This window comes from Primulina eburnea, chromosome 8 (genome assembly GCF_022965805.1).
Source record: "Primulina eburnea isolate SZY01 chromosome 8, ASM2296580v1, whole genome shotgun sequence".
NCBI lineage: Eukaryota > Viridiplantae > Streptophyta > Magnoliopsida > Lamiales > Gesneriaceae > Primulina > Primulina eburnea.
Window position 1 is genome coordinate 5,295,168 of NC_133108.1, and position 24,217 is coordinate 5,319,384.

At 35.1% G+C, this 24,217-nt stretch overlaps 3 protein-coding genes, 1 long non-coding RNA gene and 1 pseudogene across 6 annotated transcripts; 4 read left to right on the forward strand and 1 right to left on the reverse strand.

The window, feature by feature from the left end:
* Positions 1-50: 50 nt before the first annotated feature.
* On the forward strand, positions 51-7,973 carry LOC140838919 (vacuolar protein sorting-associated protein 2 homolog 2-like; annotated as a pseudogene).
* Positions 2,350-6,436, reverse strand: LOC140838649 (uncharacterized). 3 transcript variants are annotated; one of them, XR_012119637.1, is made up of 5 exons: positions 6,348-6,436; positions 3,474-5,584; positions 3,163-3,250; positions 2,973-3,055; positions 2,350-2,623 (listed from the first exon to the last, which is right to left on the reverse strand). It is a non-coding gene; the product is annotated as an uncharacterized lncRNA (long non-coding RNA). The 3 variants fall into 3 exon arrangements; XR_012119635.1 differs by having other exon boundaries at positions 3,204-3,250; positions 6,348-6,435; XR_012119636.1 differs by lacking the exon at positions 3,163-3,250 and having other exon boundaries at positions 6,348-6,434.
* On the forward strand, positions 7,906-10,191 carry LOC140838650 (uncharacterized). Its single transcript, XM_073205115.1, has 6 exons — positions 7,906-8,419; positions 8,660-8,765; positions 9,109-9,233; positions 9,663-9,743; positions 9,832-9,892; positions 9,978-10,191. Exons 1-5 carry the CDS (start codon positions 8,402-8,404, stop codon positions 9,874-9,876), a joined length of 375 nt encoding a protein of 124 aa, XP_073061216.1. The 5' UTR covers positions 7,906-8,401; the 3' UTR covers positions 9,877-9,892; positions 9,978-10,191.
* A 330-nt stretch (positions 10,192-10,521) lies between these two features.
* Positions 10,522-11,878, forward strand: LOC140837724 (CASP-like protein 1B1). The gene is made up of 3 exons (XM_073203838.1): positions 10,522-11,053; positions 11,224-11,347; positions 11,538-11,878. Exons 1-3 carry the CDS (start codon positions 10,812-10,814, stop codon positions 11,784-11,786), a joined length of 615 nt encoding a protein of 204 aa, XP_073059939.1. The 5' UTR covers positions 10,522-10,811; the 3' UTR covers positions 11,787-11,878.
* A 5,619-nt stretch (positions 11,879-17,497) lies between these two features.
* On the forward strand, positions 17,498-22,713 carry LOC140838651 (lysine-specific demethylase JMJ18-like). Its single transcript, XM_073205116.1, has 11 exons — positions 17,498-18,637; positions 18,802-18,873; positions 19,010-19,087; positions 19,180-19,686; positions 19,784-20,005; positions 20,108-20,269; positions 20,359-20,727; positions 20,813-21,491; positions 21,588-21,691; positions 21,784-21,981; positions 22,096-22,713. Exons 1-11 carry the CDS (start codon positions 18,623-18,625, stop codon positions 22,435-22,437), a joined length of 2,748 nt encoding a protein of 915 aa, XP_073061217.1. The 5' UTR covers positions 17,498-18,622; the 3' UTR covers positions 22,438-22,713.
* Positions 22,714-24,217: the final 1,504 nt, after the last annotated feature.

Consider the following 24,217-nt stretch of genomic DNA (forward strand, 5'->3'; position numbering starts at 1 on the left):
ATATGTTTCTAACACTTTTCATTGTTTCAATTTATATTCTTAGTACTTTAATGAATTTATTTCTGGTTCTTTCGAGTTTGTTTAAATTTGGTGTTACTGCCTGTGACTGGGTGGTGCATACTTCAAATGGTGATATTCTTTGATATCATTGTAGCTCCACGGTCGTTTAATTTAGTCTATCTGTAGCTGTACTACTCTTTTAAGGACTCTGCACAATGTATATAATTGCAGAAAATGCCAACAAATGTGCACAGTTGTCGTATTTCAATTCAAATGTTCAATTTGACTCCCCTTTTCACTTCACTATGCCTTTGGATAGTAGATTTTGAACTCTAAATCACAGTAACTTGCTGTTTTGGTGACAAACTAGACTGCCACCAAAATCATAGCTCGTCAATTAGTTCGGCTGCGGCAGCAAATAACAAACTTGCAAGCGAGTCGTGCCCAGATCAGAGGTGTGGCAACTCATACTCAGGTGATCATTATAACCTTGAGTAAAATCTCGACCTTGGAAATAATTAGGGCGGGGATTGGGTAGGGACCCGTCCCGTAACCCCCCAACCCGATCCCCGTCCCGATAAAAATTGAGAATAAAAAAAGATTCCCGATCCCGTACCCGACAAATATCGGGACCCGAATGTTCGGGATCGGGTCGGGAAGGGAGACAAAATCCCGATAAATATTTTTTAAAAAATTCATTGAACATCATGACATAGTGTGTAGTATGTACATAAATATTATAAATTAAAGCATATTTGTCACGCCCCGAAACTCGGGAATGACACCGGCGTTGTTTAACAATCACACGATCGCAACAACAAGCCTCTTGTAGCACAGTATAAACCGAACCAGTTTATATATCATAATCTCAAATTAAATAACCAATGTCTTTACAATTACCAAAATAAATAAGGCGATAGAGTTTTAAATGCAGAAACGTAAATCTAATTAATAATAACTTAAACTAAATTCCTTGAGCGTTCACCATCCCCAGAACTGTTCGGACTCCTCATCCTCGAGTTCTCCTTCGGGCTTATCTGGGAAGGGTTGTAAGGGGGGGTGAGTATTTTGGGAATACTCAGTAAATGGGGGAAAATCGAGCACAATAAAGACAACATGCATAAAATTCGGATCATAAAACATGACTTGCATACATACTTCATAAACATGCATAACCTTGACACAACACTGCGACTCATCTACTTTCTACGGTTTACTGACGTCAGTCCCTAATTTTTACTCCTCTAAGGGGGCGAGGCCGTATAGCGGTTATGTCCCCCACCGCGTAAGGGTACGCGTCGTGGTTGGGATTCCCTCCCGTATACAGTCGACTCCTCACAGTGCTTTTAAAATCGTATGACAAAACAAGAAAAGAGTAGAAAGAAGATTGTACTCGACTATTTATTTTTCTTGTAAAAATCGAAAACATGCATACCCAAATCCGAAATTTTAAAGTTTAAAAATAGCCCACTTACAGTAGTTATTGATGCTAAAACGTGGACTGTACGGCTTGGATTGGATCCTTCGATTTCCTCGTCCGGGCAGCGCTTTGGTTCGATTGCTAGACTAACTTCGGGACGATTTTCAGGCAGAGCTTTGGCTAGGACAAGTTGCTGGAATTTTTTTGGAATTCTGCAGCAAGGATTCTCAAAAATTTGAGGTAGGGAGGCTAGGTATGGTGCACTATTTATAGGGGAGGAGAATGAGGCTAATTATGGTGGCTAAATCATGCTCAATTCTCACAAGACTTGACTCAAATTTCCTTGCCAAAATCCGAAATTCAGCTCCCTAAAATTGAGATTTATTCTTGATCTCATTACCCTCCATATTTTCGAAAATATGGTGGCTAGGGTAAGGATCTTTCTTTGAGCACAAGTTTGATGATTTCTTTCTTATTATCAATATATCTATCCATCTCCATAGATAAACATATATTCTAGTGGGAAAACCGAAATCTCTTGTCGTATCCATTCTTAATCCCTTTTATTTAGTATGATCCTCAATCTTGCAAATATTTTTCCAATATTTTCGAGATATGCTTACCTTGTTCATGCATGGATATACTCTTGTATCAATATGTCATTGCCTCTCTAATTTTCGAGAATTAGGCCACACTCCATCATGTATGTAATTATTTATTTTCCTTAGTACCTAAGCTTGCATATCTCTTCCATGATCTTGTATTACTCCTCCCTCAAATTTCGAAATTTGTATGTACAAGTGTAGATATTATTGGCTTAATTATTTCCAACCAATATTGCATAAAATACTAAAATTCTATGCTAAAAAAAAAATCCCCTTACACTTATTAAATTATATGGTAAGAAAGAAAATCGGATCTTTACAATATTTCTAATAAATTATAAATAAACCGAAATATAACAATTTCAGAAGCTTACACAGAAACAACGTTGCAGTAAAATACAACACTACGTTCTCGAAAAATAAAATCTAAGCTAGAAGAAACATAAATCTGAATCGATGAACTAATTAAAACTCTCTCCAATTATGACAACGAGGTGTTAGTGGCCCTGGTGTACATCTACTGGCGAGAATGAGCTCACAACATACATTCCGATCACAGCACTAGATATAGTTCCCTAATTGCCTTCTTCGCTGGAATCTGCAAGCAAATACAACATCAAAGCAATTATCACTATGTCTGCAAGATCATTTAACAAAAACACATCCATGAATACACACATCTAGCAAGTTTGCTTTGGAAAAAAAAGGAGAAATCACAATGAAACGTCTCATATGACTAACTTAGGATATAAACTAATGAAATCACATGCATCTAAAAGTTGATGAAAGAAAATGACAAAATCAGAATTCAATTAAATAACATATGAGAAAACAACATACACACTTTGAGTCTTTAGCATATGGTTTTTATTGACTTCATAACATATCATGCCAATCTAAATATAAAAATGTAACCAAGCAAAAAAAAATAATGAATAGATTCTTACCATTAATCCATTATTCTTCCACCACGAGACCTTTGGAGCTTACACTTGAGGGGTGCATTACTTTGTTGTGTGCGTGAGGGTACCTACAAACAACATATATTATATAAACATAATCTAAAAGTACAAAATATAAATATATATCAAGCACCAACTTTTTTTTAAAAAAGAAATATATAAAGCACCTACTTACCATTACACAAAACTATAAATATATACCAAGCATGAACTTACTTCACTCCAATTTACTGAGCCACATTCTTCTCCATGAACATCAATGACTAAATAAAATAGATAATAAAATCATGTGAGTATTCTCACAATTACAAATAGGTGATCGATAATTGAACATAAACATCCATCCAATAGTTGTCACTTCAATGACAAAGACTTTAAAACCAATGATGTGCCTATGAAGAAAAATATATAATAATAAAATAATAATAAAATGATAGAAAAGGAGTTTAAGTATTCATAAAAAGTACTAAAAAATTAAATATTTACTTGTGACCACTTCTTCACAATCTTTATAAAAATTTAATTCTTCTTCTGTCGGTTCTTCACTTCTTTGTATAAGTTAATTTTCTTCACCTCTAAGCCAATCACTAGTGCACACAAGTGCTTCCACCATTTTGGGATGCAATGATGCCCTAAATGGATCCACGACCCTCCTCCCTAGGATAAAAGCGTTCTCACTAGCAACAATAGATGAAGGGATTGCAAAAATATCCTTGACAATTTTTGAAAATACTGGAAATCTTGTTGTATTCCCTTTCCACCACTCCAAAACATCAAAGCTTGAGCTTAATTTCACAAAAAGATCAGACAAGTACTTGTCCACTTCATTAGTTATCTCTTCTTGATTTTGAGATTTTCTTACTTGTGACATTTTCAGATGATAGTTCAATTTAATGGGATCATTCTTATAATTTCCATCACCTCTCTGTCAACGTCACCATCATCAATCTCGTTAAAAGTATCAAAAGGTGAAATGCCTTTATATGCATGATACAAATCCATTAGACAATTCTTTAAACCATCAACAAATGATTGTATTTTAGTAGCATCCAATTTCATATCCCCAAATGTATTGCAATCATTTGAAGTTTATAACGAGGATCTAGAATATGACCTAGGAAAATAAGCTTGTTCACCTTCTCAAGATCACCCCAATACTTCTTGAACTTACTTTCCATTCTCATAGCTATTTCTTGCAATTAAGGATATATGATGTCAAGCATTGTCTCGTTAATGACGGTCCCCATTGAAACTATTTCCTCCCAAATCAAAGTTGATGTAGTTGTCTTGCTAGCACTAAGTTGCAACGTAGTATCGTAAAACCTCTTGAGAAAATTGACAAAGAATTGTGCTTTTTCCCAATCCTTTTCGTTGGAAGGCCCCACTCTCTTTTTCTTCTCCGAGCCATCAATCTCCTCAAAATATTCAGCAAATTGTGCATTCTCTGTCATCCTTCCAAACACTGTCTTAAACTTGTATGCAACAGAAAGCATTTTATAGGTGAAATTCCACCTTGTAGGCACATCCATTGGAACGGTTGACATTTTATCCATCTTCAATAGGATAGCACACTCCCTAAATTGGTCCAACCTAACCCCAGAAGAGTGAATATATTTCACACAGTTTCTAATAGACTCAACCGACTCATTAAGAAACTTCAATCCACTCTTGACTATTAAATTTATAATATGACAACAACATCTCAAATGCAAGTACTTACCATCAAATAACAGAGTGCCCATTTCCTTTTGTCTTTTTCCCATGTACTCCACTGCTTTATCATTCGTGCTAGCGTTATCAACTGTTATAGTAAAAACTTTGTCTATCCCCCAATCACTCAAACATGTCTCTAAAACTTTGCCGATGTCATATCCTCTGTGAGAGGTGATCTTGGTGAAATTTATTATTCGCTTATGCAATTTCCAGTCATCATCCAAGAAATGAGCAGTGATACCATATAGTTGATATTTTGAATCGAGGTCCAAGTATCAGCCGTGATACTTACCCTTTGATCACGGATGACACTCTTTATCTTAGCAACTTCCACAGCATATAAATCCCACACAAGAGATGCAATTTTCTTTCGGTTAGGTATCTTGAATCGGGGTTGAGCCTCCTTCATCATCTCTATAAACCCTGCCCCTTCCACTACCCTAAACGGCATCTCATCTTTAACAACAAATGCAACAACAACCTTATCATCAAGATTTTTTTGGCTAAAGATGTGGGGTGTCAAAGCATTATTCATGGACGATTGTGTTAAGATAGGTTGAGAAGAAGTCGAATTCACTACATTATGAGGATTTTTTTTGCATTTCTTCACATGCCCATCAATGCCATTATTCTCATGTGTTTTGCTATGGGCAGGTGCTTCAGTTTTGCAATAATTGCAGACAGCAACAATAGCAATGACCTCATTTTTGTCATTTTTTCTCACAATTTTCTTGGCATGTGACCACACATTCGCTACTTTTTTTCTTTTAGCTCCAACATCCACTAATTCTTCTTGGATGATAAGTGTTTTGGATGGAGGTAATGTTTCAGGTTGAGTGGTGGAAGGAAGGCTTACTACTTCCACTAGATGCATTCGTGTTCACCTAATCAATAATAAAAGAAAAAGATGAGTTGTCTATAAATGTATTCATAAGTTCTAGTGCATTAAAAAACAAATATTTGAACAATTAGCAAGCCTAAACAAATTTATCATTCAATAAATAGACCACATTCACTAATATCATTCAATAAATAGACCGCATTCTGTGAAATATTCTTTTTCGAGTCAAATGCAGGCCTAAACAAATCTAGAATGGGAGGATTACTAAAATTATATCAATTAATCCATTAAACTATTAGGTTCATTATACAAACAAAATCACTTGAAAAAGTAACAGTTGCATAAGATTTCGACAGACTATTGGCTTGGGATTTTCAACTAAAATTATTCATGCTGGCTTCAGATTATAAAAGTACAACGAAACTAATAAATTTTTTTTGTGAAAATTACGGCATGAAACTGCGCTAACTTCAATCGATATTTTAAAATCCCCTACTTCGCGTGAACAACTCAAATTAGCAAAACAGAAAAGTAATAAATAAATACAAATTCTGACCACTTTACATAATTATTTTCAAATTCTTGTGTATTTGGATTGATCCAGGATTTCGAATTCTATCTCCTTTCAGTAACTCTCATTATTATTGATGTATTTGAAATCAATATCAAATCTTTTCTTCCAAATGATCGAAATGCAACCCTTAAAATACCTTACACGAAACTTTGTTTTGGATAACATCCACACGCAAAAACGAACCTGAAGGCAGGCATAAATCCGAAGCAAACACCCAAAAAAAATGACAGACCTGAAGGCTGAGGTCGAGGCTGAAAGTGAAGGAAGTAATTGGAAGGAACTGTAGCAGCGGGAGGAGAACCGTAGATTAGGGTTGTGGGGTGGGTTTTGGACCTCTATGTCTATATATTAGATTTTTTAAAGTTGTTAGATTAAATTTAAAAAATATATTTTAATTCAATAAATAAAATTAGTATTTTAGTCTCTTTTTCAAATAAAATTAAATCTTTAAATTTATTAATATATTCGGGTCGGGAATCCCGTCGGGTATATCCTATATTCCCGGTCCCTTTCCCGATTCTGAGCGGGTCGGGAAAAATCCCGATCATTCGGGTCGGGAAAATTTCAGGTCGGGCCCGGGTCGGAAGTCGGGAAGGGTCGAAAATTTCTGATTTTTGCCAGCCCTAGAAATAATAATATTAAATTATTCACAGACTCTTTCACTCTTGGTGTATTGGTGTACTTCTTATGAGTTCTTAACATTTTTACCACATATATAGGCTTTGTGTGCTAGTACTTCAATTTCAACTGGTATGAAGGGTGCAACTAAAGCCATGACTGCCATGAACAAGGTAGGGGTGTTTCTATCGATCTTGTGCTTCTGTTTTAGAGTAATAAAAGATGAGATATTCGTATTCTTTTAGCAAATGGAACCTGCAAATGGAAACTAAAATGATCAAAGAATTCCAGAAAGAGGCGGCGCAGATGGACCTGACGGTAAAATTTAAACTTGTTTTGAGCATTTTCTGAAACTACAATGTTGCAAGATAAATTTTCGGGACTTCAATGAAAAGTTTTCGCTGCAGTTAATATATGTTTGCAATATCCCTCTTTGCCATGGTTAATCTCTTGCTAGGCAAACTTTCAAATCATGGATTCACCTGCATTTGCCCTAAGTCACCTTGTTTTGAGCATTTTCTGAAATTATCATGTTGCAAGATAAATCCACCTTGGTTAATCTCTTGCTAGGCCTTTTCTTCAATCAGATAACGAGAATAAACGAAAATTTTCCTTTCAGATTGAAATGATGTCAGAGGCGATCGATGAGACGTTAGACAAAGATGAGGCTGAGGACGAGACCGAAAAACTTACCAACCAGGTGCTTGATGAGATTGGTGTTGACATTGCATCATCACAGGTTTGTTTCAGTTTATTTCGCACAAATTCTTGCCACAAATAGCACAGAAAGACAACGATAACAAACTATAAGTCCCTGATCTCTAATACCACCTTCTTTGAGTAACAGTTATCTTCAGCTCCAAAAGGGCGTATCGCATCAAAGAAAGAAGCTGAAAATGCTCCCAGGTATGCATCAATTTTTTCCTTTAACTAATCATCCTCGTTTCTGTCTCTGGATTCTTCCATTTGCAATCATATAGCATTACAGCAACTTCTTCTGTTTCGTTTGTTGGACCTCTTTCTCCACCCCAAAGCTATATGATACTTTAAGATACACTCTTCTATAGGTGGTTGTAAATGCTCTTAGTGTGAATTTTTCCAGTTCTGCTGCGTCCACTGACGTTGAAGACCTCGAGAAAAGGCTGGCGTCCCTTCGACGGATATGATAACTGAAACTATGGAATCAATTGCTTACTTTGAAACATCATATTTATTGTATAAACATTTTTATGAGATCTGATAGTTTTTATTGATGCATCTGTCACTTATTATTTCCCCGTCGAAAGTTATTAGTTAAGCCAGTAGCAAACCATTTTTAATGGCCAAGCCTTTTGAATTGTAGCTCCAACTCCTTTTTGTCTCCGCTATCTCTGCGGAAGTTGCCTGCATGGGATAATCCAACGATGCTCATTTGTTCTTATATGAAGTTAAAAACAATAAAAATACTATGAACTCCACATGTTAGTATCGAACAGATTCAGTTCCCAATCCTTTACACGTTGACGCGGGCAACGTGTGCAAGAGAGAAGTGTCAGCCACGATCTTCTGAAAATTTCAACGGATAAAGATGAAAATCAGCTGTTTAATCAAATCGCGGGGTATCTGATTCAGATTTTTATTTGGAGAATTGACGATTTCCCTTTCTTTAATCTCCTCCTGCAAGGTGTAATGATTCGGTTAGGGTTGGTAATAACTATTTACTCCTGTCGAATCTGTTTCCTGGAAAGGTTATTTTTCATGTTCTGACCAAGATTATCGAAGAATTTTTTAAGATAGTGATGTCCTGGGATGAATCTCTTCTTCTGTTTCGGTGGGTTGTGTGAGAATCATGTATTGCTGGAAGTTACACAAGTCTCTGATTTATGATGGCTACTCTTTTGAAGTTTGATTTTTATCCTGAAAATTTTGAATTTTGTAGATATGCAGAGCCAGCTTGTGTGCGGTGGGTGTAGGACTGTCCTACTTTATCCCAGAGGAGCAACAAACGTTCGCTGCACATTATGCAATATGGTTACTCCTGTGCCACCAACTGGTAATTTTTTAGATTCTTCTCCTTGATTGTTTGGTTGTACTAGCGAGGAAGAGTTGGATATTGATTGCACTGCACAGGGCCCCAGGGGGCTACCAGTGTCAGATGCTCTTGCTGTCATACGGTGAACCTGGTACCTGATACCAATTTCATGAATTGTAATTTCATCACGATGCTCAATCCCCTTGTTATTTAAACATCAGCCCCATCGAAAGTTTTCTTTCTTTGCTGCAACAGAATCCTTCTTTTCGAATGTTGGTTCCTCGCTGATGTATATGACCATGGATTTAGTTATCCTAGTTTTTCCTTCTCATTTGCCGATTATCTCGATATTCTTTATTTGCAGCAACGGCACCAATGCCTAATCACGTTGCTCATGTCAATTGTGGAAACTGTTGCATTACGCTGATGTATCCAGCTGGAGCTCCATCAGTTAAATGTTCGATCTGCCACTATATTTTAAATGTCAATGTCGGTAACCCTTCACCACTATATTTACTATGTTCTGTGTGCAGTTATAATTTAAATTCTACTATCTCCCTAAAGCTGACGGCTGATCCTTGATCCGTTTCCCCTGCTGCGTGTCTCTCTACAGGATTGCTGTTGCTATCCGCAATAAATTGACAATTAATATGCTGTAGTAAATGAATAGTTGTACTATTTATATTGGAAAAGAGTTGAAAAAAAGATTCATACTTCTAGGTAGTCGGAGTGAGTTGAATTGTGGGGAAACATGTTTAACAACTTACAAGTTATTGGATTTTCTGTGGTAACTGGTCCCTCGTGTATCTTTAAGCAAACTAAACAACCAATAGCCTCTGATACTATTCGTAGTTACTGGTTCTACCAAATTCTGTAATTAATCTTTATATTATTGTTCCTTAATTATATCTTATGCAGATGGACTACACAAGGTCATCCCTTCAGATGCATCAAACTGTTGGGAATTCTTTACCAGCATCAAAGCCATCTACTTCCTCGGTGAGTCACCTTTCATACATGTGTTGCACTAATTTAACGAAGTCTGACTGGGGGAGTGATTTTTCTGAACTTCCTTTTTCTGCTACAGGCAACAGTCCCTTCTCAGAATCAAACAGAATCCCATGACAGTTGATGAAAGTGGCAAGTTGGTGAGTTCTTCATATTGCTCGTCATATATTTCATTTTTGCTTTGTTGTATCATCTACAATACGTTGTTGCACACTTGGGCTGTAGGTGAGCAATGTTGTTGTTGGAGTGACAACATAGTAGCGATGGCGATGAAGTGGGAGAACTAACCAAGTTTTATAGAGAACTTGTGCATATTTTGACTACGATATATATGGGATTATGTCATATGTGAAATTTCTGTTCTATATGGGTGACCTTATGGAACTTTTGAATCTACATCTCTATGTAATTATGTTACTGAAGAATTTGATTTGTATCAGCAACTTAGCAGGGAAGTAACATTGAGGTTTGGCTTTCAGAAAACAACAAAATGTCACCACATATCCACTTAAACGTAAAAAAACTATGATTTGGTTCTGTGATTTGTGCTTTTTTTAATTAAAAAAAAAAGGACCGTGCTACGCATGCTATAATTGAGAACGTTAAATCCATACTACGGAAGGATTAGGGTAAAAACATATCTAGGCTTGGTATTATTGAAGACGTTTTGTGAATCAATTACTATTTTCAAGATGAATCTAACGTGTGTGTGTGTGGATAAAATCAAACATGATTATGTATTTGATTTGTGGGTTATTTATTGGTAATGCCTGCAAAACCGAAACATGGCCTTTTCTCAGAAAATATAATTAAATACCAATTGCTGCAAATCTTGTATGATGTAAGAATCCAGTGGCGTACCATACCTTTTTCCAATCAAGAGTCACCTAATCATGCATCCCCTTTGTCACTTTTCCCAACTACTAATACAACAAACAGGAAAGTGAGCATTAGCTAGCCAAACGACCAAAAAAAAGAGAGAAAAATCAGATGTCAAATAAATTGGATCTTTAAATACATTTATGTCTCGTGTACATTCTCATCTATCTAATATTCATAATGGCTTCCGAAGGAGTTGAAAGACCTGAGGTTGGTTCCGGTCAAGAACCGACACCGACCCCTAGCTCAAGGGTGGATTGGGTAGTTCCCTTGTTGAGATTGCTAGCATTTCTTGCAACATTATCAGCCACCCTGGTAATGGCGCTTAACAAAGAAACCAAGAAAGTACTCGTGGCTACGATTGGAACCACGTCTATTGAAGCTACTCTCAAGGCCAGATTCCAAGATACTCCAGCATTTGTGTATGTTTCTGGTCCCACTAACTTTTATACTTAATGTTATCATCTGGTTGAAATTAAGATTTCATTGTACCAATAAAGCAGCAATTTTAAATGGTTCTTTAATTTTGTTGAGTTGAAACAGTAGCATTTTTCTTCCAATTTTCTAAAAATTTATGAAATTTGTTGTATAGGTTCTTTGTGATTGTCAATGGAAACGCTAGTCTCCACAACATACTGATGTTGGTGGTCACTTTTATTGGATACAAGTTTGGTTTGAAGGGACATGCACCCTTGGCAATTGCAATCTTGGACTTGGTAATAGAATGCAAATTTTATTTTAAAATTTATTCAACACATTCTGATTATACGTTTCATCACAAAATATACATAATTCTTTGAAATTTGTAATATGCATTTTACAAATTTTCCAGCTACTATAGCAAAACTCTTAAAATACATAAAAAACCAGCTACTGATTTTCCATAATGAACTTACTTATGGCCAGATGAACGTGGTTCTCGTCTCCAGCGGCGAAAGCGCAGCGGTTTTCATGGGGCAGCTGGGTAGGGATGGGAATTCACACGCACGGTGGAACAAGATATGTGATAAAATCGAGAGCTTCTGCGACCGTGGACGAGCAGCCATGCTTGCATCTTTGCTCGGACTCCTACTCATGATCATCATCACCGTTGCCTCCATCATTAGACTCAGCAATAAAACTAAGAAGATTGTTTCTTTTACCAATGTTCCATGATCATCGATCTTTCGTCGACCTTCAACATCAATCTGTTTTGTTGTCTTTCAATTATACTGTTATCTGCTAAAAATAATTTTGCTTTTGCATTACGGTGTTCTTGTTATTATCATTTTTTAACACCGTTACCGTTCTCTGAAGATGCATCCAATGGTCCAAAATTGTTTATGCGTCCCTTACGAAAACACCGAAAGAATCGTTTCTTGCAAGCCGTATAAATCATATGGTATAAATAATATGGAATCTGCTGGATTCATATCAATGATGCACATTTCTCTTCGATCACACAATAATTCATTCGTTTAGTTTACACCTTGGACAATTGAATGGCAAGAAATCGAATTCCAAAAAATTCACCTTTCCCATACCACCACCACCACCCCTCTATTAATTAGGCATTAATTATAGACTTCCCGGATTTTATATATTTTTGTTGGTTTTGACATAATCTCATATAAACTATAAATTTATAGGTGGCGGAGCCAGAAATATGGCTCTGCCTGGACTAAAATTTTAAATTCTAGAATCTTATAATATTGTAAATTGATCTACCCGAGCTAATATCATATTATTCCAAAATTTATACAAGATTTACATATAATTTTTTTTTTTAAAAAAAAGGGGCCACCCGGGCTTTAGCTTGTAGCTCCGCCCCTGGTCGTCACAAATTCCACCTCCAAAAACCATCTTTTGACAAGAGTAAAATTTCTTGTAAAATTTTTATAGACTTTTTGTAAATTTTTTTATCAGAATTATGTTGATTTTGTACTTGATTACGATGTATTATTTTTACTGATTTCTTTGAAGTTTGTATTAATAATTATTTCTTCATTTTGAAATGTGTTTTGAAATTTATTAATGTGAATAAATTTACTTATTTAAAAGTTAAATAATTTAATCCATATATATATGTGTGTAGATGTCTTCATGTGAAAAAATATCATTTACCATTGTGTAAGTATAATTCATGAAAAAAATATGATATTTTGCATATTAATTGAAAATGATAAAAAGAATTTTAAAAAAATTGGATCATCTTTTATTGAATATTACAATCATTGATGTTATACACCATAAATTACAAATCACAAAATAATACCAGAATTTAAAAATTCATATGACATGAGTAATTTTGGTTTAGATTTCAAATTATTATAAAAATAAATGAGTAAATGAATAATCGGCCAAAAAAATGAAAAATATGAAGATGGAAAGAGAATATGTATATTCAGATATATTGTGAATATTAGATAGAGTTAATTAGATGTGATGAGAGATGAGACAGAGAAAGAAAGAGAGTTTGTGCATGAATTAAAAGTTTTAAAAATCAATCTAAATTTTAGAATTGAACTAAATATAGTTTTTGATAATTTTTATTTGTACATTAGGTTTTAATATTTGTACGTTAATGAATTTAATGGAGTTACTAAAGTATATTGAAAATTTTAATGCCTATAAACGTTTGCAGATTTTTTAAAATTCAATGTTTAATATTACTTGACTTTTAAAGACATTATGAAAATTTGTTTTGAATATCACTAAACTTCTGTAGCATACAATTTTGATTGAATACTTTATAATATAAAAATCTACAAAATAAATGAAAACCATTAAATCTCCTATATTAAATCTACAAAATAATTACAAACCACTAAATCTCATATATTAAATACACCATGTGAAATTTTTAAGTGACAATGGGGTATGTATCAATTTTCCTGTCAAAATCATAAAATTGCATGCGGAAAGATGGCATGTGATTTTAATGCAGATACTAGAATTTGATACCAAGTGTACTCTTTTTGTTTCTGTATTTTTTTATTTTTTTTGTGTGGCTAGTTTATTTATATTAAAGAAATTTTTATATTTTATATTTTAGTTTTCGTCACTTATTATCTATTTTGATGAAATTAAGATATTTTGGAGAAGTGATATTTCGGGAAGAAAATTTGGTATCTTTTAAAGTCAAAAGTATTTATTATAGGATTTCTCATTTAATATTATGGCAAAAACTTGTGTGAGACGGTCTCACGGGTCATATTTGTGAGACGGATCTCTTATTTGGGTCACCCATGAAAAGTATTACTTTTTATGCTAAGAGTATCACTTTTTATTGTGAATATGAGTAGGGTTGACCCGTCTCACGGATTATGATCCGTGAGACGGTCTCACATGAGACTCACTCTTTAATTATATAGAGCATACTAAAATCTTTTATTTTTGGGAAATTAGTTGTACTAACCCATTTAAAACCTCAATTTTTAATACTTACTTAAATTTTATTATATATCCTTAAATCATTTAAAAATCTAAAATACTTCTATAAAACTTTTTTTTATCTTAATTTAATTTTGGTTGACGTGTAAATTTTTTAAACAATTATAAAAATGGGAAATTTACTATAATTATTAAAATCATAAATATTTTCATATGATGATTTTTACAATTTGATTTACTTTGATAAATATTATTTATATTATTAATAGTACATTGATAAATTATAAATGTTTAGTATAAATTATTGAAATATTGCTCCATTTAATATAAAAATATTACATTTATTATATTGCAGTAATTATGGGAGCTATCATTAATATCTTATTGTTCATCATTATTTATATTTTATTAATTTTTTTATTAAGTAATATATTTTTATTGTTTTATTCTCTATTTAATAAGCATTGTTGTTTAGAAACACTAGCAATCTTGATTTTGATTATAACAAAAAATTCTATTATGTTTCTAACATATTTATTCAAGTGTGAAGTTGTTAACTCAAGATAGAAACTGAAACTCGAATTTAGTCAGACTGAAAATATGGTAAGTTGAAAAATTTCGATGATATCTCACGACTCGATGATGAAAATGACTAGCTGCCAAAGCAACCGAAAAGAAAACTCAATTTGGGACAAGTCGTCTTTCATGTCAGTTTGGCTAAATCGAATGTTATCTAGACAAACTGATGACAACAAAGCTCATCAGTTTGGCATATCAACAAGGATAAGTAAAATATGAGCAATTGTCGTATTTTGATCAGTCCAATCAGTTCCATTATTAGAATAGAATAATTCAGTACGCATTACAAAGCTGATACGATGATCTACAAATCATCTTCACAAGTCAAAGTCTGACTCGGAGATTTAAAAGACAGATAAACCATGATGAATTGATGGTTCTGCATAAGATGAAATCAACGAGGCTCAACCTAGTTGATGGAGCAACCTAACTGACGAGCCTAATTGACAGCGGGCCTCAAAATTAGTCAGGCTCGGGAATAGTGGTCAGCAAGGCGAAAATAACCTTTTTAATGCAAAAACTGTCCAAAATATTCTCAAACGGTCATATTCATGTGTATAATACACACACACACACATATATCACTCTTAAAGAATATATAAATACAACATCTTGACTGATTAAATACAAGCTTTAAAAGAGATTTAAAGCATGAGCAGTCTATATGAAGAAAATTACCTAGAATGAGAATAAACCCAATGTGTGAGGATAAATATAAGAGATACATATACTGTAAGAGATTAAATCCTCACATACAAAAAATAGAGATGAAATTCACTGAATAGTTGAGTGATGACCTGCACAAAAAGACATTTAAAGATTATGTTTGTTATCTTGGCATAAGAGACGTTAAACATATATTGTGAGGTTGCAACATACAACCGAATATGATATGAGTTCTTCAATTCAAACATGGATCTTTTGTCTCATCTCAGTTAAGAGGACTCGTAGAAAAAAAACTTTTTGTTTTTTCTAACTGTAATGACGATTCAAAATTGCATTGTAACGTGTATCCTCCTGTGTTCTGGATAGTCATAAGTTGAAATGAGTTTGGACGATGAGTTGTATAAATCAAAGTCTTCAGTGATACATTCTTAAGTGATATAAGGTGTGACATCTGAGTTGTTAATCTCCGAACATCCATAAACAAATTTATGTTTATTTATTTATCGTATTTCTTTAATATTGTTATCATTTTTAGATGCATTGTTGGAGCATTTTATGTATCTTTCAAATACTAAAATATTGTATACCAAGTGTTTGATGAACAATTTCAACAAAAAACGTTTATATTCATTCAACTTGCATATCATTCAAATCTTTTGAAAATATTTATATCGGTTAGTTATCCCCATGTATTCATCGATTTCAAACTTTCAAAATCCATTTTGTTATGCTTATCCTTTATCTATCTTAAGATATCAGAAGATTGTACCTGTTTCAACAAGGGCGAAAACCAAGATGTCTTCCAACAAACTTCAACTATGGGGCAAGAGAATAGCACATTGCTTGTTGTATCATATCCGGAATAGGGGTGTAAACGAACCGAACACGTTCACGAACTTTTCGAGCCGGTTCGAATAATATTTGATTCGAATTCGAAATTATCGAATTCGAGCCGAACTCGAACATGTTCGAATATTTTTCGAATCGAATTCGAGCTAAAATTATATTGTTCGATTGTTCGCGAACTTTAGTATTATATTTAAAAAAAAATAAAATATTATTAAATATATATAATATTATTACTATATATAATATATATAATATTATATATAATATTATAATATATAATATATATATATAATTATAATATATAATATATATAAAATATTATTCGAGTTCGAATTCGATTCGAACTCGAGCCTCAGTTCGAATTGAGTTCGAATCGAAAATAATAGAAGTTCGAGTTTCGAATCGAGCTTCGAATATGTTTATTCGAATTCGAGCTCGAGCTCGAATACTGAAAATTTCATAAAATTCGATTCGATTCGTTTACAGCCCTAATCCGAAATGACATAAGAGGCAGCTGCCAGTTACCAGACGTGGTCAGACATTAGGTTGACTAATATGCGCCACCAAAATACTTAGACTTTCGGATGGATCGACATAGTCCAAAGGAATTTCCACCACCTCTTTAAATGTATATCCGAGCTATGTGCATGTGGTTCATAAAATCCAATTTCAGTCTTATATTCTTTCCTTACCGAATATTTGCCTTTCAGATCATAAGCCTAACATATAAAGTCCTCATGGTTCGAAGGGCCATCAGAATATCTAATATTTCTGCTGACACATAATTCAATATTCATGCCTGAAATTCTAATTTTAATACATCTCTAATTTTCCATACAAAAATATGTTTAATGTCACACTATTTGATGTACGCTTTTTTCTTCTTATATATAAATGGTATATATATATATACCATATATATATATATATACATATAATATATTTTAATCTATTAATTTCTGTTTTTTCTAATAAAAAGATAATCATCTTTTCATCGCATTATTAACGTGTAGTTTGAAAATGATAACGTGATATTTATTTTTATATATTTTTTCTTTCTATTTACGGTGGTAGCAAAGCACGAAACACGATGCCAATCATTAGAGAATCTTTGTACCCAAATTGTACTTTTAACGTAGCAAATCAAGAAAACAACGGGGGGCACCATTCTAATTTTCCCATTAAATTAAGGATTCGTGGATCCGTCCTTTTCAATTTGATTCCCATTCGGTTTCTTGATTTTTCCCACACACACGAGGACTTTTAAGTGAGAGGGACCCTATCCTCCTTCCTCTTTCTGTATAATATCCAACTTGAGCTGTCGCTTTGGGGTAACCCTGGCATTCATATTTTCATCTTCTTGAATGCTTGTCAACGTCCCCGCAGTAAATATAATCCTGCGAATCCCCTTTTGTTTTTACTTACCATCATTAAATTTGATCGTCATTTTTTTTGTTGGTCAAGTTGTTTTTTATATTCCCCCACCCTTTATGTGATTGTCGACTCTATAAATATTTAATCGTTCTTTCAAGATTTGATTTTTCATCCTTTTATTTGAGTATAAAAGGTATTTTTATCTGCGTGTTAATACTGGGATTCGTGGAAATTACCTTTAGCCTGGAGGATCATGGATAATTAGTCTTTATTATTTCTTAATGTGATCTATGATATTTTCTGGGAAGATTTCTGGAAATTCTTAGGGCATTAATGAATTGGAGAAAAAGTAGAAACTGTTTGGCTTTACAGTTACAAATTGGTTTCTCTTTATTTTCAAGAATTGTATGTGCATGTAAAGATTTTCTAAGATTTGGGGGTCAGTTGATTTGTATTACTTCTTGGTAATTAATTATGTTTACCACTCAAATACTTAGTTGCCTTGTTTCATAGTAGGTGCAAATCTGATTTCTCTTCCACCCACATTCGTCATTCAATAATCTGCATAGTATATTACAAAGGCAACATGTGTCTTCAGCGTTTGATTGTTCTGTGTGTTTTGTTGTGTAAACTGCTTGAGTTATTGTGTATTCAGCTTATAATCCGTGTTTTTTTGTCAACCATGTTGAATTTCTCGGGAAAAAATGATCTTTACGGTAAATTTGTTTCATTCTTCTCTAACAGTGGAAAATAGAAGGCAGGTAGTTGATAATTAGACATAACATATCAGTATCGTGAGTTATTAGTGAATAGGTATCGCTAAGGTTGAGATTTGCTGAAGCTAAATTTCAGTGCCTGTTTCAGTGAGATCATGTGTTTGGTTTTTTTCTCATATGTTCTCTTTCAGCCATATTCATTTTGCTTGATTATCAATATGGTGTTTGAAAAATGATTTCTTTTGAGTTAACAATCTCCATTAGAACATGAAATTAATTTATTATTGTTTCAGATTTCTCAACAAGATAGTTTTGTTCAAGAACGGTTCCGCGTATAGGTTCTATAGTTCCATTCTTACGGGAAGGTCTGAAGTCTCTGAACCACACATCAGTACGACTATGCTCCTAACATATGCTTCAACTAGTAACTGAATCATGATGAGAATGAAGGTTTGCGTTATCACCTGAATGCAGAATTTACCCTGATGAATCATTTTATATTTACATATTGTTTTCCACTCTCAAATTTCCCCATTTACTCGGGCTTTGCTTTTTCATGGCTCAGTTTCTTTAGAATATGGAATAGATAAATACTCATAGTAGTTTTCTTCCAGGAGCAGCATTCCAGAAATATGCCGAAAAATGACGACAGCCTAAAGAGTCCAGGCAGTCCACTGAATGGAAAGGTGCAAGAGTGACAGAATGACCATTTCCATAATTGTTTGAGTTGTTTTTGAGAAATTTATTTATGCTTGCTAGAATAACTCGTTTTCCTAGTTTTACAAATTTTTGAAATGATTCTATTTGTGTCTACTGAAGCAGGTATCTGCAAGATGGGTTCCTGCTGAAGCATGTAGACCCTTACTCGAAGAAGCTCCAGTATTCTATCCAACTGCTGAGGTTCATTTTTTCTTTCAAAATCTGAAATAGAGATCATACTGTTACTATCTTGTTGTACCTGATATGAAGTTGAAATATTCTTCAATTTTTAGGAGTTCCAAGATACCCTTGGTTATATAGCGAGCATAAGGTCCACAGCCGAGGCATATGGTATTTGCAAAATTGTGCCTCCTGCATATTGGAATCCTCCTTGTCCCCTAAAAGATAAGAAAGTCTGGAAGAACACGACATTTTCTACAAGAATTCAGCAAGTAGATCTCCTTCAGAATAGAGAACCCATGAAGAAAAAACTAAAGCCAAAGAGAAAAAAGAGGAGGCTATTTAACACTAGACCGAGGAGACATGCTCATCCTGAGAGTGCCGAATCATATGCTGCATGTGATACTGACGAAAAGTTTGGTTTTCAATCGGGACCAGACTTTACCCTTGAAGATTTTCAAAGATTTGCAGAGGAATTTAAAGAATCGTACTTTGGATTGCACAACAGAACTCAAGAATGCTCTAGTGAGACTGGACAGATTAAGAAGGGGTTTCCATCTGTTGCTGACATTGAAGGAGAATATTGGAGGATCATCGAGGAGCCTACGGATGAGGTTGAGGTGAGAAACTTTAAATTTAACCATGTTTTTTTACCCTTTTTTCAGATCCTTTAGTACAAGTAAGCTTACAATATTTAACTTTGTGTGACAACCATAGGTATACTATGGAGCTGATTTGGAAAGTGAAACACTGGGGAGTGGATTCCCTAAAGAATCATCGTCAATAACAGACTCTAAGATAGATCAATATGTAATCTCAGGGTGGAATTTGAATAACTTCTCACTTCTCCCGGGCTCGGTTCTGAATTTTGAAGAGCACATCTCTGGGGTAGTTGTACCATGGCTTTATATTGGAATGTGCTTCTCATCATTTTGTTGGGTGAGTTACTTTCTCTGCAGTAACTTGCCATCTATGCAAAGTTACTTTTGTATGTCGACCTGATTCTTATGTATATGATCGTTCTTATGTTACTTACGAAAGCATGTTGAAGACCACCATCTCTACTCTCTGAACTATCTCCACTGGGGGGATCCAAAAATTTGGTATGGGGTTCCTGGAAGTCATGCCTCGGCATTGGAGGATGCTATGAGGAAACACTTGAAAGATCTATTTGAAGAACAACCTGATTTACTTAATGAATTGGTAAATCATAATCCTCCATGTCCTTTTCTTTTTGGCATCATCATAATATTATGCTACATCATGTATGACTTTAGGACCACTTGTGACAGGTCACTCAGTTGTCTCCTTCAATTTTGAAGTCAGAAGGTGTACCCGTGTATCGGGCTCTTCAGAAACCTGGGGAATTTGTTCTCACCTTTCCAAGAGCTTATCACTGTGGATTCAACTGTGGCTTTAACTGTGCAGAGGCTGTAAATGTGGCTCCCGTGGATTGGCTACAGCATGGACTAAATGCAGTTGAGCTGTATAGTAAACAGTGTCGCAAAACGTCATTGTCACATGATAAGCTGATGGTGGCTGCAGCCCAGAAAGCTATCCGGGCTCTCTGGGAGATCTCCATTCTCAAGCAAGAAAACCCAGAGAACTTGAGATGGAAAAATGTCTGTGGAAAGGATGGGAAGCTTACTGAGGCTATCAGGGTAAAGTGGCAAAAATGAATGCACATCCATGTCTGATTCTTTCTTTATATCTATTATACTTATTACTCTTTTATTTGAATTTTAGAGGAGGGTTCATTTAGAGAAGAAAAGAATCGAACGTCTTCCACATGTTACCAGCTTTCAGAAGATGGAAGAGTATCTTGATCTGCACATAGAGAGGGAATGTTTTGCATGCTTTTTTGACTTGCATCTATCTGCAGCTTCTTGCAATTGTTCCTCCAAAAAATTCGCATGCCTTAAACATGCAAATCTCATATGTTGCTGTGAACCAGACAACAGATTTCTCATCCTCCGTTACACCATTGATGAGCTGAACACATTGGTCGAGGCACTGGAAGAGTGCACAGATGCTCTCAAAATATGGTCATCCAAATACTTTCAGGTGGCATTGTTAACTGATAAAACCTATGATTTTGACAAGCTAGATGGAGGCAGAGATGAAGATGGAGTTCATCACCCCAAGAGAGAGGAAGGAATAAATAGGGGGAGTGATTGTTGCTCATCTGAATCAAATGTGGCTTCAGATGATGGTCAGCCTTTAGGTTCAAGAAATACAGGTCCTTCTTCTAGTGTTCCATTCAATAGCACTTTGAAAAACGATCCAGAGGAGCATTTAGCTAACAAGATTTCTGAGGTTGGGCCAGATTCTGAAGAGAGGCTTGACTTCTGCGTTGAACCTATAAATTTGGGTTCTGTTGTTTGTGGAAAACTGTGGTGCAACAAGGCGTTCATATTCTCGAAAGGTATGTGTCCGGAATAAACAAAAATTCCTTGAAGGTGTGTTGGCTTTCATAATTATTTAATTGGTTCTTACGCAAAGTCATGAATGACTTGTACAGGATATAAAAGTCGGGTAAAATTCTTTAACATTTTGAATCCGATGATTAGGAGTACCTACACATCAGAAATCCTGGATGGTGGACTACTAGGCCCCCTATTCAAGGTAATCTTCCTAGATCCCCAAGTCTTAAACGAACCTTACCTTTTGTTACTCTCGCTATAACAACCATTCTGATAGAAACTTTCGATTACCAGGTTAGTCTAGAAGAGCATCCACACGAGAGCTTTACGAATACGTCAGCACAGGGATGCTGGGAAATGGTGCTTCAGAGAATTAACCAAGAAATTACAACGCAGGCATGCCTAGGAAAGCAAGGATTGCCTCCATTGCAGCCTGTTAGTGGCGTGGATGGTCTTCAGATGTTTGGATTTCTTTCTTCATCTATCATTCAGGTAAATCTGGCTTCTCGTTTTTTTCGTATCCTCTGTTGAGAACTCAACCAAGAAATAATATGGCTACTGTGTTCATTTGATTAGTTAAGAAAATGCTAATTAGAGTATATTCAGGCTATTGAGGCTCAGGATACTCATCACTGTTGCGTTAAATACTGGAATCACAAGCTCTTAACTCAGAAGTCTTCAGAAACAAGGTCCGGGGAAGGAGAAAAAATAACAGATAGCTATGCAACTGACTCGGCCTTGCAGGAAACTTCTGACAGGTTAACTCTAGGTTGTGATATTTTTTTGTCTGATGATGAAATACGGCCTATATTCAGAAGGCTGTTGAGAAAAGCTGATTCTGAAGAGATGGAAGTACTGCACAGAATATTGTGCCAAGAATCAAAAAGTCATCTATGGAGAATAGCTGTTGAAACACTGACAGAGGAGATCCAAACAACAAAGAAATAATTGAAGTAGCGAATCTTTAACATTCCGCCATTCTTTTTGGGGTTAAGCGGCCCTTTTTAGTCAATTGTCATTCTTTTCAACCTTGGTATAAAAAGTGGAAGTTCCTGGTTTAGATGATACAGATTTTATAAATGATTTTTCCCCTGGTATCTTCAGTGAATAACCGACAGCTGTTGACTTTTGTATGGATTAGAGAACAATTTTATTCATGAATCTAGCTTTTAATATTTTCAAAATTGTATTCCAACTGTTGAGCTGATATTGCTCCTGTTATTATTCCTGGTTGTCTGCTAGTAAATTTCTTCTTACTGAATATGTACTAAATAACATCACATCACATCACAGAAGAAAACGATAGCTGTGGTAAATAAATGAAACTATCTAAAGTCATTGAACTTGCTAACAGATCTCATCTCGGTGAATATTAAATTCTGAAAACAAATCATATTAACCCATAAAATGCGTACATGACACTCAACAATTTGACTTAAAAGAATCATATAAATGTTTTATTATACAAATCAAGAATGATGATGCTTTCTTATTGTCTTCATGTTCTATAAGATGCAACTTCATAGATCTTGGAAGCAAAAACAGCGGAAATGACACAAAAGATAACCAAACACTCAGTGCACGAGCATGCTGCGCTGGAGCTTAAATCAACAATAACCTCCCCTGAGAAATTCTGGTTTGAACCCTTTGGTGTTACAGGCGAAGATTTAGGCCTTGGGGACTTCTTTTTATTTTTCTTGGGTGGTGAAAGAAGACCATTGTTCCCGTAGAGAGAGTAATCAAGAACGTTCTTGATGCCATGCAGGGAGAATGCGGGGTTCACAAAGATATCGGGATGCGTGATTTGTGAATCATCAACAGTGAAATTTGAAGGAGAATTGTTGGTGATGAGAATGTATTTGGAGGGCAGCAAAGTTGGGAGGAGCGTGTGAGTTTTGAATTGTCTGAGATCGGAGAAAGTTAGGCGTTGCGGGACTATGTGATATGGTATGAGAAAAGGGTTAGCAGTGGCGGAAGGTAGCTGGAACTGGGAAATGGCATCGTTGCTTGGGATAAAGAGCGTAGCAGTGAGTGGGAGAGACGAAGGGTCGGTAGAAGAAAGCATGTTAGCCCAACCCGCGAAGTCTCCGGCCCCAATTAGGGCGTCAATTATCTTGTTCATCTGACTTTCTTGAGTATCAACCGGTGTCAGCCTCGGAGGTGAGGGCGGCGGAGGCGTCCATATCAAGGTGGAGTTTTGTGGCGGTAATGGAGGTGGTGTTACTGGTGGATGAGAGGCCGGTGATTGGGACGGTGGCTTTGAGGGTGGAGGAGCCCTTTCTGTGACGGAGATGAGACTGAGACTGGTGGTAATAATGGCAGCCACAAGGAGGAGGCGGCGGAGGAAGAAGGACGTTGACATGAGAGCTTTGGAGTTGATTAGTTTCAAGAAGAGCAAGACTCAAGAATTTGCATGTTCATGCAGGAGGATATTTTGAAAACTTATATTTGTTAACCAACTCCTAACCAACTTCCCATGCATTTCAAGTATTTTGATTTTGATTTTGTGGACAATCGAGTCGTAACCCGAGAGGGAAGAATTGATAATTAAATTAAAACTATATGTTTAAAAAATTTATACAAGTAAAAAATTTAATATCTTGTCTTTCAACCTCTTTGAATAGGTCATTTTCAATTCTAAAACAAATTATATATATGCCCGTATGTATATTAATATTTCCCCTTGTTTCGATTTTTTGGAAAAATATATCTGAAGTCTGAACTGATA

What these genes read in the sequence shown, in the direction of transcription:
- LOC140838650 (XM_073205115.1), top strand. An exon ending in TACTCCTGTGCCACCAACTG is followed by an intron (nt 8,766 to 9,108) that starts GTAATTTTTTAG and finishes CTTTATTTGCAG; the next exon opens with CAACGGCACCAATGCCTAAT. An exon ending in ACTATATTTTAAATGTCAAT is followed by an intron (nt 9,234 to 9,662) that starts GTCGGTAACCCT and finishes TATCTTATGCAG; the next exon opens with ATGGACTACACAAGGTCATC.
- LOC140837724 (XM_073203838.1), top strand. Translation starts at nt 10,812, where the DNA reads ATGGCTTCCGAAGGAGTTGAAAGACCTGAGGTTGGTTCCGGTCAAGAA. An exon ending in CAAGATACTCCAGCATTTGT is followed by an intron (nt 11,054 to 11,223) that starts GTATGTTTCTGG and finishes TTTGTTGTATAG; the next exon opens with GTTCTTTGTGATTGTCAATG. An exon ending in CAATTGCAATCTTGGACTTG is followed by an intron (nt 11,348 to 11,537) that starts GTAATAGAATGC and finishes ACTTATGGCCAG; the next exon opens with ATGAACGTGGTTCTCGTCTC.
- LOC140838651 (XM_073205116.1), top strand. An exon ending in GCTTCTCATCATTTTGTTGG is followed by an intron (nt 20,006 to 20,107) that starts GTGAGTTACTTT and finishes TACTTACGAAAG; the next exon opens with CATGTTGAAGACCACCATCT. An exon ending in GGCGTTCATATTCTCGAAAG is followed by an intron (nt 21,492 to 21,587) that starts GTATGTGTCCGG and finishes TGACTTGTACAG; the next exon opens with GATATAAAAGTCGGGTAAAA.